This window comes from Hyalella azteca, unplaced genomic scaffold (assembly GCF_000764305.2).
Source record: "Hyalella azteca isolate HAZT.00-mixed unplaced genomic scaffold, Hazt_2.0.2 contig2726, whole genome shotgun sequence".
Classification (NCBI taxonomy): domain Eukaryota; kingdom Metazoa; phylum Arthropoda; class Malacostraca; order Amphipoda; family Hyalellidae; genus Hyalella; species Hyalella azteca.
The window spans coordinates 68,575-82,850 of NW_025932990.1; the positions used below are offsets into that span (position 1 = coordinate 68,575).

Genomic DNA, 14,276 nt, shown 5'->3' on the forward strand with positions numbered 1-14,276 from the left:
TTATTACTATTGAATAGAGTCGTTCCTTAAACCTTCGTTGATGTCCTACATGCGTAATCCTAAATTGTTAGGGTCCCTCATAATTTGTATAATATACAACCTACGGAAATAAATAACATAATATAATCACATAAATAATCACATAAATGTTGTAACTCACAAATGTAATGTTACTTACTACTTGAAAGGCAATCTATCATCAAATATAATCTTTTTAATATTGAATTAAAGCATTCAACTTGATCAAAATCGAAAATCTATTCGTGATTTGACGCTGCAGAACTGGGACGAAATTCCGTATCGCGTCGCCACATTTCGCCCGCCTCTCGTTTACTAATGGTTACTTTCCCGGTGCGTGTGGTGTGTTTACGAATGTCTTCTGAAACTTTGAGGTGCTACGCAACTTTTGTGACGTGATTCACTAAATAACTTGCTAATTATTCATTGCCAAATACGTGTGATATATTATAATTTCTTCAAAATACCGTTTTGCCATCCTAAAATGAATGAAACTGTAATCTCCGAACGGTAGAACTAAATTATTCTTAAGGTTGAGTGTAATCCGAACTACACAGAAGTCCTGATGCGCATTGCAAGTGGAAGTTGAAAATAGCAGTTCAATATATTAATGTAGTTAGACTAAAATAGTTTGAGCATGGTGACACGAAACTATAATATAAATCTCTATATTTCCTCAACCCAAATACAAGATGATTTAAATTCCCGTCTGACGAGATCATTCGAAATTTTTAAATCTTCAAAGCCTTGAATTTCCTTCTGAACCAAGTTTATCTCGGCATCAATTTATTTTAAAAGTGCGTGCGAATACTATTTACTAGAAAGTAGATTTGCCCTTGTCCTCTGAACCTCAGTAAAATTCGTATGATGACCTGTTAATTTTCTGTTCGATTTGTTCGTAATATTTCCCTCTCAATCGTTTTCATCTTTTCGTTCGATCCCTTTATCTTCCCATTAAATGCATTCGTCATCCTCTTTGTTCTATTCTCCGTCATCTTTCTGTTGGATCTATTCGCAATCTCCCCATTTTATCCGTTCGTAATCTTTCTGTTCAATTTGTTTTAAAACTGTCAATCAGTTGATGATCATTGTGCCAGCGACGTGAACCTATTTACAGCTCCTATTTACAACTCCTGTTTACAGCTCCTAGAAATGTCACTCTGACTAAATTTGACCTTGTCGCACACCCGGAAATTTTTTAATTTTGATATATAGGGGGTGCTTCTCGATGATAAGGTGGCCATCGACAAACCTCTTAGTCGATGAGTCTTAGTCTTAGAAAATTAACAACGGTCAATTATTGCAACTTGTAAGTATTCGCTAAGATTTAGTCGTGTGACCTAGATACGCATATAATTTATTTTATATACATACCTTCGTAAACTAACTGGTCTGGTATAACACCAAACGTTAGAATAATTTGTTCAATACGACTGGTATAATATCAGACCCTTGATTAATTAATAGATGGAATGGTCTGGTATAATCCCCGCCGTAATAATAATTGGTTTAATACGTCTGGTATTCTCACACTAACACAGATTTAATTTTCCGTATGATGCCATTTTTCAATTTGCTCTATTTCTTTTTTAATAACATTTCAGTCTTTTCGATCTGTGACTTTAATTAGGCGATAAATTCGGGGAACAAAGTGTTTACGTGGCCATGGTTTTTAACTCAAGGTAATTTATTAATGATTTTAACAAGGGCGGAGCTACAAATGAAAAGGTTGAGAACCCAGAAGAAAAACATAGGAAATTTAAAAATACATTAATTGATAACGGCGTAGCTAGAAAATGAAACCATGTGCACCATTTCAAATAGATTATGATAGAAATACTTATTCAATGCCTAGCTGATCAACAACACTAGTGTCGCTACTCAGCAGTCACTGCACTTGAATCGGCGCTAATCAATAAAAACTGTACTGAACCATCGAGAATTACCACTTGCTGAGTAATAATACCACAATTACTATGAAGCTACACTGATCCCAATAGAAATTTGCCAGCTGTTTAGTTTATACAATCAATCTTTTCTAATGAAGGCTGATGGCTGTGGTAGCTTCAGGGGCATTGTCTTCGGAAATTTTTAATTGTCCCAGGAGGTGTCTTTATAAAATATTCGGCGTCTGAAGTTAGGCCGAACGGTCAGTTTTTGGGGTTGCATCTTTCCTTAAAATTTCTGTCGCTATTCATATAATTTTTTCAGCTGTAGATGTTAGTGCTTTTCTGGCTATAATTTTTTAATTTTTTAGATACTTCTCCATTTCTGGACATGAGTTCCCAAGTATCTCAAGTAAGTAACAATAAATTTACTTCTCAGTCTAATTTTCATGTATTTAATTTTGTCTTCGAATGTTTAAATTTCGTGGTTAATGTTTGAAAAATTGCGCTTTTACATAACTATTCACGATTTCTGACGCGCTCGATTTTTGCACATGGAGTTAAGGCTCGTATGATTTAAATAAGTGTTAAGATTAAATAAATTTAAAAACACATTTATTAGCTAGGAATGCCTAATTAAAACTTTGAATTCATAAGAAATAGTAATTATTAAACAATAGTACGATAAACTGAAATTAGAATTTTATTGTCTGTGTTGATGCATTAAATCTCACACCTCGCATCAAATTTCCATAGAGAAATTGACGCATGTTGACTGCAAAAATGTGCCTAGTGGTGAATGAGAAACTTTTTTTCTCATTAATTGAATAGGCTATTAATTGTTATGCCACTTTAACCATGCCACCTTATCCATGCCACTTTACCCGTGCCACCTTAGCCATGCCACTTTACCCGTGCCACCTTATCCATGCCACCTTATCCATGCCACCTTATCCATGCCACCTTATCCATGCCACCTTATCCAATGCCACCATATCTATGCCACCATATCTATGCCACCTTATCCATGCCACCTTATCCGTGCCACCTTATCCGTGCCACCTTATCCGTGCCACCATATCCGTTCCACCTTATCCGTGCCACCTTATCCGTGCCACCTTATTCCTGCCACATTTATCCATTCTTCCAGGAAAATGAATCTGAACGTCTCTCATCACAAATACTCGCGATACTACGCCGGGCCCTGCAACGTCGGGTAACTCAAACACGGTGGGTTACTCTGCTGCGCCGGGTAACTCGGCAACGTCCAGTTACTTTTCAGCGCCGCGTTACCCTGCCGCGTAGGGTTACTCATCCACGTCGGGTTACTCTTCCACGTCGGGTTACTCTTCCACGTCGGGTTACTCATCCACGTCGGGTTACTCTTCCACGTCGGGTTACTCATCCACGCCGGGTTACTCTTCCACATCGGGCTATCCTGCCACGCCTGGTTTCTCTGACGCATCGGGTTACTCTGCCACGTCCCGATTCTTCGCCCCGCCCCGATGCTTTGCCCGGCCCCGATGCCTTGCCCGGCCCCGATGCCTTGCCCGGCCCCGATGCCTTGACCTTGCCCCGCCTCGATGCCTTGCCCCGCCTCGATGCCTTGCCCCGCCCCGATGCCTTGCCTCGCCAGATAAATCAGGTATGCCACAGTAATTAACGCTGGTTAAAAACACCAGTCACTCGCAATTTCACTGAACTTTGCACTGAATTCCTCATGCAATTGTCATGTAAAAGCTTTTGGCTTCTTCCTGTGTAATAATGTAATCGGTATTTCAACGACACGTTATTTAAAATCTAATTAGGTATACGAAATGAAACACTTTTGTTATAGTCTTTACTGTTTTCGATAATAGAGCTTTCATGTCTCATATTATTAGTCATAATTTATTTTCCACCAAATTACTTTCGATTATGGCTCTTATATCATTCTTACTTTCAGGTACTGCCAGAAACCGCCTTCAACTTCCTCATCGAGGATCAGCAGCATTTGGAGGATCTTTTTAGGACGACGGACGCCGCTGTGTGGATGATCAGCAGCTTGGATGAACTACACGAAAATTGGCCGAAAATGTTGCTGCCTCACGTCTGGCGGTATTCTGATTTTAACCCCGAGGGGAAAAAAGTTGTTGGTTATGATTTCAAGTATTACCTAGTCTTTTTCGACGATGGAAGCGATCTCCGCGTAGACGTTAACAATTGCATTGATTACATCGAAGAAGAAGAGGCGCTGCCGCGGTTCCTCAAGAATCAACTACGCATGGCAGGTTTGGCTCCCTGGTTTTCTATTGTAGTAATGTTGACTCCGGTTCAATAAATAATTCTTTGTCCTATATTTACAATGACAGTTTAAAAGAAACTTGTGCACTAATGATGAAAAAACGTTTAATTCGGGCAGAATTTGAGAAACTAGACGCGAGATGCTGGAGTTGATTGCATTTGAAAGGATATAGACTCCAGTCTCTGCGTAACATAAATAACAACATAACGCCAGTAGTATAAGCAATTGAAGTTAGATTGCGTATCATTCAATACAAGCACCAAAAAATGAAAAGTATGAAGAGTGCAGACTTGCACCTTGTAATGGCTTAGTGTTGGGCAAGGATGGAAGATATTCCACCCCCATCTATTCATTTAGTATTTAAATAATATTTTATCCGAATTTCCACTTCGAATGAAGAACCGCCAATAATCTTGATTCTATCTGATCAGAAAGTTTGTTGAATTTTTACTTGTATTTGATACCTGATAACTGAATTATTAATAACCCATTTTAAATTTTTTTGGAACCGCCTTGGCTTTGGCCGAACAGTCGCCATACTCTGATTTAAGCTCCTCTGGGCCTACTTGCCCACCCGATCAAATTAGCTTAGGGTCAGGATTTTCTTTCCGACTTTATAGTCGCCTGAGAGTATGACATGGGTGGACCGAGCTGAATCACAGTGAGCTTGCAAATTGCACAGTGGCCTCCCTTCAAACCCAGAGCGGAGCAGACATAGAGCGGCTGATTTACCTGTTCCCCGAGTCCTAGGCGGCACCTATTCCAGATTCGGGCCCGCATCTAAGTTTTGTTAGGACAAAAGTTTTATATTTTCCTTTATCTCAGAAATAATAACTGAAACAACCAATTGCTGCATGGTGGTCTATCCTTTTCTCAGCGCATAATTTAACATAATCTGTCTGTTTCGTAACTCCATGAACCAACAGGGCTCGTCACGCCAGGTGTGGGCTTTCCCCTTTCCCCACCCTACCCAACGGTCACTGCAATGAGAAAATTTAAAATGCTTGTAAGAAATGCCAACATCTTCATCATTATGATGGCCACTCGCAATGTGAATGACTTCTTAGAGGACGCCGCCCTGCACCACAAATACGCTTTCCGCAGCCGAGAAACTCCAATGTCCGATGTGGACAAGCGGCTGGTGATGATGGCCTCGTGGAATACTTACGTCATAGTTCTGAAATTTATGGTTAAAACTTTATTTGAAAATTGTCCGTCACTGCCGGTGATTATGTTGATAACTCACCACCCCCTCCTCAGGACGTTCATCTTGCATTTGCTTGTAAGGCATTTCGTGCTGGCGTATTGCGCCTCATCTCCTGATACTGATATTAGTGAACATTTTATCAATGTTGGTGAGCTGTTGATGCTTGATCTCCAAAATATAGTGAGACGTGAGCTGAATATAGTCAAGAGTAATGTCATGGTGCCATATTTAGCATTATTGATTATTCAAAATATAATCACAGCCATCAGATTTTCTATAACTGCTTCTTTTCGGTCATAACCAATAATTTATCAATGGTTTGGCTCTTTTAAAATGTTTTATAAATTCCTTCATTTGAGTTTTGTTGGAAGATTATTTGATAACTGTTATAGCCTGGTTCGTATAAAACTTGTCCTATATTTCATCATAAATCATGTCATGGCTAGAGAAGAAAAAATTAGAATTGTGTTAAACTTAAATGGGTGTGCCTATTTGGTAAAGAACTGGGGAAAATAATACATTTTTTATGCATGGCTGTCATTTTTAAGAAAAATATCATAGAAGTTTTGCCGTAGTGATTTTGAATTTTCATCCCTCACGAGCGTTGTTACTAGATTTATAGTGATTTTTGTTTGTTGAATTCATCATTCCTGTTTTAAAAAGAGCGCAATTGACGGATGACGTGACAAAATGTTCCGATTTTTCTTAGATTGTTATAAATTGACTATTGAATCATTCAATGATTTTAGTGCCTTAGGTTTTTACATTGTTGTGCCCCTTCATTGACGAATAAAAATATTTATGAAAATCGTTTTATATATATCACACCCTTTTGTTTTCGGTGGCAGAAATTTTTTTCTTTTGTTCAGGGGCAAGACAAATGTCCAGTTTTCAGTTTCGATACGAATTGTACTTTGCCGTAGACAAACTGGACTTGTGTTTTGGGAGTCCTCTATGAGAAATGAGCCTCGAGTTCCTGGCATCAGACAGCGAGTCTCAACGGCCGACTTCGAATACCAACCTCGAGTTCTTGGCATCTGGCAGCGGGTCTCGGCGGCCGAGTTCGAATACCAACCTCGAGTTCTTGGCATCAGACAGCGGGTCTCAGCGGCCGAGTTCAAATACCAACCTCGAGTTCTTGGGATCAGACAGCGGGTCTCAGCGGCCGAGTTCGAATACCAACCTCGAGTTCTTGGCTTCAGGCAGCGGGTCTCAGCGGCCGAGTTCGAATACCAACCTCGAGTTCTTGGCATCAGACAGCGGGTCTCAGCGGCCGAGTTCGAATACCAACCTCGAGTTCTTGGCATCGGGCATCTAGTTTCAAGGGCTTCATTCGAAGACTGTGCATTGTTCTTCTCGCCTGTTCCTCGTTGATATTTCTGCGGTGCAGGAAACTGGTTAATTTTCTTGACTGCTGAAACCCGACACTTTCGACCCTTTTTCCCACCTGTAATCGCTCTAGTTCAGTGACTCGCTACAATGGAGATCTGAAATGAAAAATAAAATATAAGTGTTCATCACACTAGGTGAACGACGCACGAGGATTTTGTATGCCCCCAGAAATTAACGCTTGCAAAATGATGAAATTAAAAACCCTCTGGTCATTTATAATGGCTTCCTCTGCCCGCTTTCGGACCGCTGTTCATCCTAGAGCTTTTTTCTCGCAGCCTCTGGGAAAGAACCTGTCCCTTCTTGATTGACTAACTCGATATCTTTCAGCGCAAGTATGATTAGATTTTTAGAGGTAACCTTCACAAAAGTAAATAAGTCGTATTGGACAAGTTACACAAAACATTTTCTACATATCGCACGAGCTGAGAACGGAGTAGCACGATAATCCCCTTTTGTTTGTATCCCATCTGTGAAGTCGAAAAGCACTCGATTTTCATTCTCGATTTACGAAAATCTCGATTGAATGTAAAACCATATCAGTGCGTCAGGAAATTATTCACAGTACATAAGATATAAATAATATATGTTAAAAAAGTACTTTTTAAAGACAACACTTCTTAAGAAACCAGGGTCTCCAACGTTACAGATGTACAATGAATTTGTCATTTTATTTTCGAATATTAAAAAAGTTAATTTTTCAATTTTTTAATATATAAAATTTTGTTTCAAATGTATTTATTCTGTCAATTGATTCATGCATTGCCTCCGACTTCACACAAATGTGCAAAATTTCAGATCAATTGGACAGGTAAAAGTGTGTCAAATATCAGTTATAAGATTTGTAGCTGACAAAATTATTTTTTTGATATTGGAATATTTAATGTTTTCAATTTTTTTATTGGAATATATTTTATTGGATAATATTGCCACTCAAGGACAAAATGGGCATCTCTACTTGAAACTAGTCTAGGAGATTACTGTAAGTATTCAATTTTCCGAACTGGATATAATATGAAGCTTTATTTGTGCAAAATAGTGGGAAACAAATTCCAGGTACTGGTACCGTCCTATCACTCACTGTATTAGTAAAAGACACGCAAATTATCTCTAATGGATGTCCATCTTAGGGGAGTTCTTTCAAGCTCGCATTATGCGTGAAAGAATACTTCACTTAAGGTAATAAGTGACAATATATAGTTCACTGATATTTTTGAAATGATGTTAATTGAGAAGTTAGTAGGACGGTACTTATTATGTCTTCCGCTGGTGTTGAAACATCAGTTACGCAACCTCATTGAGCATGTGAATGCGAAAATATATAATCATTTTTCTTCGTGAAAAGGCAAATAGTCATTGAAATAAAGTCAAGGATCTCCAAATTCTACAATTCAGAAATCAATTGATAAAATTGCCTGAAGTCCAAATGTAATATACTCAATGATCTTACCGAACGTCGCTTCGTAAGGAGAACGCTAGACGTATGTCAAAATGTTTGTGCTTTTTATTAAAGCATAACTGTTCAATAACTACAATATACAAACTATGTAGGAATAATATAAAATTGTATAAAATTGTGAATCTGATTGTAGCACATGATTATTAGAGGAAATTTTCCCCTCAGGAGGCAGAGGAGCAGCGTGGGAGAAGCCGAGTCTACTTATGAGCAATGGTTGACGAATTTTTTCAGTCTTCTGCTCTGCCATGAGCGTAAGAAATGTTCAGTAACATGATGTGCCTTACAAACATTATTGTTGTAATAAAATTTTATTACTGAGAGTAATTCGACAATAGTTCCTGACCGAATAGTAAAATATTTTAAATTGCTGTGTCTTTATCTTATTCTCAAGCAGTTCCATATTGTGTAGCAGCAAGTGTAGAAAGCCGGAAGGACTTGCGTTGGCCGGCAAAAATTTATGTTGGCGGTTCTTTCTAATATTTCACAAATTGAAAACATTTATATTAAATTTAAGCAAATTTACTAATAAATATTTAATTTTATGCCCCTTCTAACCTTTTTCGTCCGCAGACTTGGCCTTTTTTTATGCCATATCTGGCAACCATGGCGTAGAAAGTAGTACAGATTGCCCAGTACCATGTCCGTCTGTATGCAGGACAGTATGAGATAGTCTTGCTTATACGATATACTATAAGAGCTATCTCAACTGTTGATAAGTATTTTACTCGACTGTAAGTAAACTAATTCTTGGTGATATACTATTGAAAAAAGATACAGCAAGTCCCGCTTCTCGACGTTCATGATTAAAGTTCCTCAGCATGTCAAAGTTCCTCTAAAGTTCAACATTGTAGTTCTCATTCACAACTTCCGTGCTTCTGATGTGTAGAATGTTTTAAATGATACATATTCATTTTATGGTGAATCCCTACATTGTTTAGAAGACGTGCTCATTCAAGTGGGCACTCAGATAAATTAAGACTTTGTCCAGATAACGATTCATTTATTGCCTATTGTGGCCCAGACCGGCCCAATTTTGCCGTGCAAACGTACGTATCAGTGAAACGTATGGAAAATGTGTCCCTATTTGGACAATATGACCAATTTATTTCCCTAAGTGAGATTCAAAAGTTGATGCGACGAGTTTAAAGCAATGCTGACCTGCAGCTAAAATTGAGTTTCAAGTTTGCTCATTGAAAATGTGACATTACGAGAACAGATTGGTTTTATTTTCAGGCATGTAAAATGTGAGGGGATAACGTAATTCTGACGTCTAAATGCTTTCTTATCAAAACGAATTACATTTTTTAGGCCTGAATTATTCCACGCATAAAATGAGTATCTAATCTAACATAATTTTCAACGACTATTTCAAGTTGAAATCCTTCTCGTCCATCTATTTTGCTGGATGAGCTGGAGTGCAATCTGAAGACATTATTATGCAATCGATCTAATTGTCAAGTCAGATGTCTGTCGGATGAGACTGTGTAATTGGAGACACCTTGCAACGGCAGAGTTGGAGTTTGGGTTTACTTCAGGTGTCATTATTTGTGTTTTTACGTCAAAATCTTATCAATTCTTGCATGCATTTCTCTTATCGACTAACGCATTCACTTCCGTAGCCAATCCGTGCATCAATATCTTATCAATTCTTGCATTACTTCCCAAAGAATTCTTAAATAGATTCTTCCTTCAATTTTGCTTGAATTTTCCATTTTGATGTGACATGATGAACATTTCATATTTTTTGTCGCATTTCGTTCAAATGAATCGACAAGCCTAGTCATGTGGACCGGCGGACTTAATGCGCTCCTATGGCTATATAATTAAATGTAAGATATGGTTATATGGTATGTAACGTTATGACTACAACCTTCCCCGCATTTTGTTCCTGGAGTCTAATGCAAACGGCTGAAGTAGCGCACCTTACCCAGCATTGCGTTCTGAAGTGTAAATGCAAACGGCAGAAGTAGCGCACTTTACCCAGCATTGCGTTCTGAAGTGTAAATGCAAACGGCAGAAGTAGCGCACTTTACCCAGCATTGCGTTCTGAAGTGTAAATGCAAACGGCTGAAGTAGCGCACTTTACCCAGCATTGCGTTCTGAAGTGTAAATGCAAACGGCTGATGTCTTTCCTGCTAACGCTTATAACTTCATGCAACTCACGCTCGTACAATTTCTCTCGCAGCAGGTGTCATGATTTTTTCTTATAAGTAATATTTATCGACCTGAAACTTCGACGATCGCCATGAGTTTTACATTCAGCGAAGTGAGTACGAAAGCATATAGTAAAAATAGATAACATCAAGTAGGTGAGCGGAAAATAGTTTGTTCATTAGTTAAACACGTATTTCCTAATTGTTACTAAACTCGGAAAGGTGAATGGGTTGTATTGTCCAAATTGCGCCTCACTTTGTGAACGTAGCACTGATACGCCCTTTTTCCAGACCAAACTAGGTCAGGATGACCTGCATAATAGCAAAAAAGTGTCTCGCTATTTGGACAAACTCTCGTTCATTTTCCTCAGAGTAGGTGTCAAATAATGAGTTAATTTACAGGTTCGGATGATCAAAACTAGTGCATTCATATTTCAATTGAAAATTGATTAATTTCCATGACTGTCAATGAATGATTTACTTGTACTTGCATTATAATAAAGCCTAATTCTATGTCCCGGGTCGCTTTCATGTGCAGCAAATAGCTACGTTGTTCGCCCTTATCCGACCTGAAGATGAGCGAAATTTGGAGCGACTGTTTTTCAAGACGGGTATCACTGAATGGATGCTTGGTAGCTTGGATGAACTCCGCAACAAGTGGGTGAACTCATTGCTGCCACACGTGTGTTGGTATTCAGATTACCACCCAAAAGGTAGAAAAATCACACGTTATGACTTCGAGAAATTTTCCGTCACTTTTAATGATGGAACCGAAATGCGCGTTTACGTTGACAACTTCATCAAGTACGCTGAAGAAAAGGGACTGAGAAGCTTCCTGAATATACAAGTACTTCTTGCAGGTTCGAGCCATGCTCTATATATCATAATTATTATATATCAATACATATATATTTATACGAATTTCTGCTCTAGATAGAACGCTGTGTATCAGCTGTTGTTCAGCTTTATCAATCAAAGTTTGTACATTGTTGATTAGTTAGGTTGTTGGGAATTATATAATCTTTGGAATTTCACGCCATATAATAGCAATTTCTATAACTCAATTATCACTAACGCTTGAATTATCATTATTATTGATAAAGGGCGCTAAATTATACATACTTAACCTCAACTGTTGCATGTTCATTAAGTCATTCTGAACAAACAGGCTTCTTCATGCCAACTGTAGAACGTCCTAAACTAATCCTCTACCCAACGGCCACCTGTGAAGAAAAAATTATTGAAATTCAAAAGGAATTAAGGAAAGCCAACATCTTCATCATCGTGATGGCCACTCGCAACGTGAAGGACTTGATAGAGGACGCCGCACTGCATCACAAATTCACTTTCCGCAGCCGAGAAACTCTAATGACCGATTTGGACAAGCGATTGGTGATGATGGCCTCGTGGAACACATACTTCATGGTTCTTAAGTTCATGATTAAAACCTTACATAAAAATTGTCCCTCACTCCAGGCCATATTGTTAATGATTCACCGCCCCATCCTAAGGAGGTTCATCTTGCATTTGCTTGTAAGGCATTTCACGCAGGCATATTGCGCGTCGTCTCCGGATACTGATATTTGTGAATATCTTATCGATGTTGGTGAGCTGCTGATGCTTAATCTGCATAAAAAACTGAGTCGTGAGCTGAATACGGTGAGAGGATATTGTAGAGAACCTTTTATAGCATTGTTGATTATTCAAAACATAATCGCGACCATCAGATTTTCAATAACTGCGTCTGCTCGGACTTAAATATTTTTCATGGGTAACTTTACTGTTTTTCTTGAATTTTAAAGGCTTCCTCCACGTGTTAAGAATTGTAAGAAGAATTTGTCTCGCGTCTATCATTAATTTTTTTATACTTTTTCTTCTGAAAGGACTAAAACCTAGTGCGTCTGGAACACAATGCAGGTTGCTTGTAAATTTTACATTCTAACGCAATCTTGAATTTGACATAATAAATGTAACTAATCTATGAATGAATGCGCATCAATGTAGAACGGTTAACAAATTTAAACCAAATATGCTGCGCTGAAATTTTTGGAATAATTAAAATTCTATAGTTGTTCGTTGCGATCTCGTTAGCTTATCGTGAATAACGTGGCTGCTAGATAGTTTTGCATTTTTTAGCGCATCGTTAATGTTCTTCAAATGATAACAGCGCGGTAAGATGTTCTAGCCTGGTGAAATGTTCTCATCGTGTTTTTAGCTAAGACTGTAATGATATTAGTTTTACTAACTATAAATCTTACACGTTTTCCTATGTTTTAGCATGTGTTTAATCTAAAGACTGAATATTTTTTACAAAAGATGTGACTATCGCTGCACGTACGTAAATAGCGATTTTTAACTTGGTAATACATATGTCAGATCGCTTTGCACAGAAGCTTTATTTTCTTTTTTTATTCCGGTGGCTGATGTATTTTATTTACTGATTTGCTTTCTATTTAGAAACCTGTTTTTTTTCAGTCAGGGTCGTTGATTGTGAACGGCCATGTACGATTTTGAACGGCCTGCTACGATTTTGAAAGGCCTGCTACAATTTTGACAGGCCTTCTACGATTGTGAACGTCCTGCTGCGATTGTGAACGTCCTGCTGCGATTGTGAACGGCCTGCTACGATTTTGAACGGCATGCTACTATTTTGAATGGCATGCTACGATTATGAATGGCATGCTACGATTATGAACGGCATGCTACGATTTCGAGCGGCCAACTACGATTATGAACGGCCTTCTACAATTTCCACATCTACCTAATTTTCGCATTTGGTACAGAAACCGAGGACTACAATCATAAGTATTAATGAGTAAGAATATTGTCCAAATAAAAACACACTTTATTACACACAGCTTGAGCAGAGATCGGACGTGGCACTGATGCGCCTTATATTGATGGACCAAACTAAGTCAGGATGATAAACTGAGGACCAATAAAGTACATCGTTGCTTGAAAAAATCTCGTATTTTTTTAGTGTATATAGGTGGAACCCGGCAGTATCTGTTGACTTTATTATTCAACTGTGTTTCATCTTTAATTAAGAGCTACCCTGCAAGAAGGGGGAGTTGAGAGAAATGCAAGCGTAGTTGTTGACTAGGGGACCGTGCTCGCGTAAGAACACGTAGTGGCCCAAGTACACGTAGCGGCCTAAGTACACGTAGCGGCATGAAAAAAGTTTTGGGCCGCCCTGGTACACGAAGCAGACTAAGTTATCGTAGCGGTCGATTACTCGTCTGTGGTTGGTGTGATTAAATCGAAAACCCCTCAGTGAGGCTGACGATTATCGAATTCGATATACGAATTCGATATACGAATTCGATATACGAATTCGATATGCGAATTCGATATACGAATTCGATATACGAATTCGATATACGAATTCGATATACGAATTCGACATACGAATTCGATATACGAAATCGATATACAAAATTCGATTTGATTATCGATATTACGACCCATGGGCTATTGGTGCCAGTAACTCGTGTTAGGGCTGGGACCTTGTCTCTTCCGCTTCTGTTTGGCACACCAGGGATGTTTAGATATCTACAGAAAATTTGCCATAATTTTAGTTTTTTATGGCCGGGGGGAAAGCGCTGTCCATTTGAGGATTTAAAAGCCTTCTGTGGCATTGAAGTGAAGTTTTTTTGCCAGTTTTCGGCAGACTCTTCGAAAATTGTTACCGCTGCTTTTTTAAATAAAAAAAATGATTTCATAGTTGGAACTTTAATATTTAAGTTCACAAACTCAAGCTAAGCATCTTATTACTATTGTAAAGCCGCGAACATTTCGGATCGCTGCCTTATTAATGAGGTTGATAAGATCTATGAAATCACGGTGATTTTTGTAGTAAGTGGAAAAAATAAAGCTCAAG

The 14,276-nt window shown here is 38.4% G+C and overlaps 2 protein-coding genes across 2 annotated transcripts; both read left to right on the forward strand.

Annotated features, from left to right (window-relative positions):
- The first annotated feature begins 3,494 nt into the window (after positions 1-3,494).
- On the forward strand, positions 3,495-6,203 carry LOC108681966. The gene is made up of 3 exons (XM_018171051.2): positions 3,495-3,549; positions 3,850-4,174; positions 5,115-6,203. The coding sequence occupies exons 2-3, from the start codon at positions 3,937-3,939 to the stop codon at positions 5,693-5,695; spliced, it is 819 nt and encodes a 272-aa protein (XP_018026540.1). The 5' UTR covers positions 3,495-3,549; positions 3,850-3,936; the 3' UTR covers positions 5,696-6,203.
- Positions 6,204-10,428: 4,225 nt separating this feature from the next.
- LOC108681964 lies at positions 10,429-12,792 on the forward strand. Its single transcript, XM_018171047.2, has 3 exons — positions 10,429-10,509; positions 10,935-11,256; positions 11,565-12,792. The coding sequence occupies exons 1-3, from the start codon at positions 10,489-10,491 to the stop codon at positions 12,152-12,154; spliced, it is 933 nt and encodes a 310-aa protein (XP_018026536.1). The 5' UTR covers positions 10,429-10,488; the 3' UTR covers positions 12,155-12,792.
- Positions 12,793-14,276: the final 1,484 nt, after the last annotated feature.

Bases quoted from the DNA above. Each gene is read 5' to 3' on its own strand.
- LOC108681964 (XM_018171047.2), top strand. From the start codon at position 10,489: ATGAGTTTTACATTCAGCGAA. The intron at 10,510-10,934 runs GTGAGTACGAAA...TTTCATGTGCAG, and splicing joins TGAGTTTTACATTCAGCGAA to CAAATAGCTACGTTGTTCGC. The intron at 11,257-11,564 runs GTTCGAGCCATG...CTGAACAAACAG, and splicing joins TATACAAGTACTTCTTGCAG to GCTTCTTCATGCCAACTGTA.
- LOC108681966 (XM_018171051.2), top strand. From the start codon at position 3,937: ATGATCAGCAGCTTGGATGAACTACACGAAAATTGGCCGAAAATGTTG. The intron at 4,175-5,114 runs GTTTGGCTCCCT...ATGAACCAACAG, and splicing joins GAATCAACTACGCATGGCAG to GGCTCGTCACGCCAGGTGTG.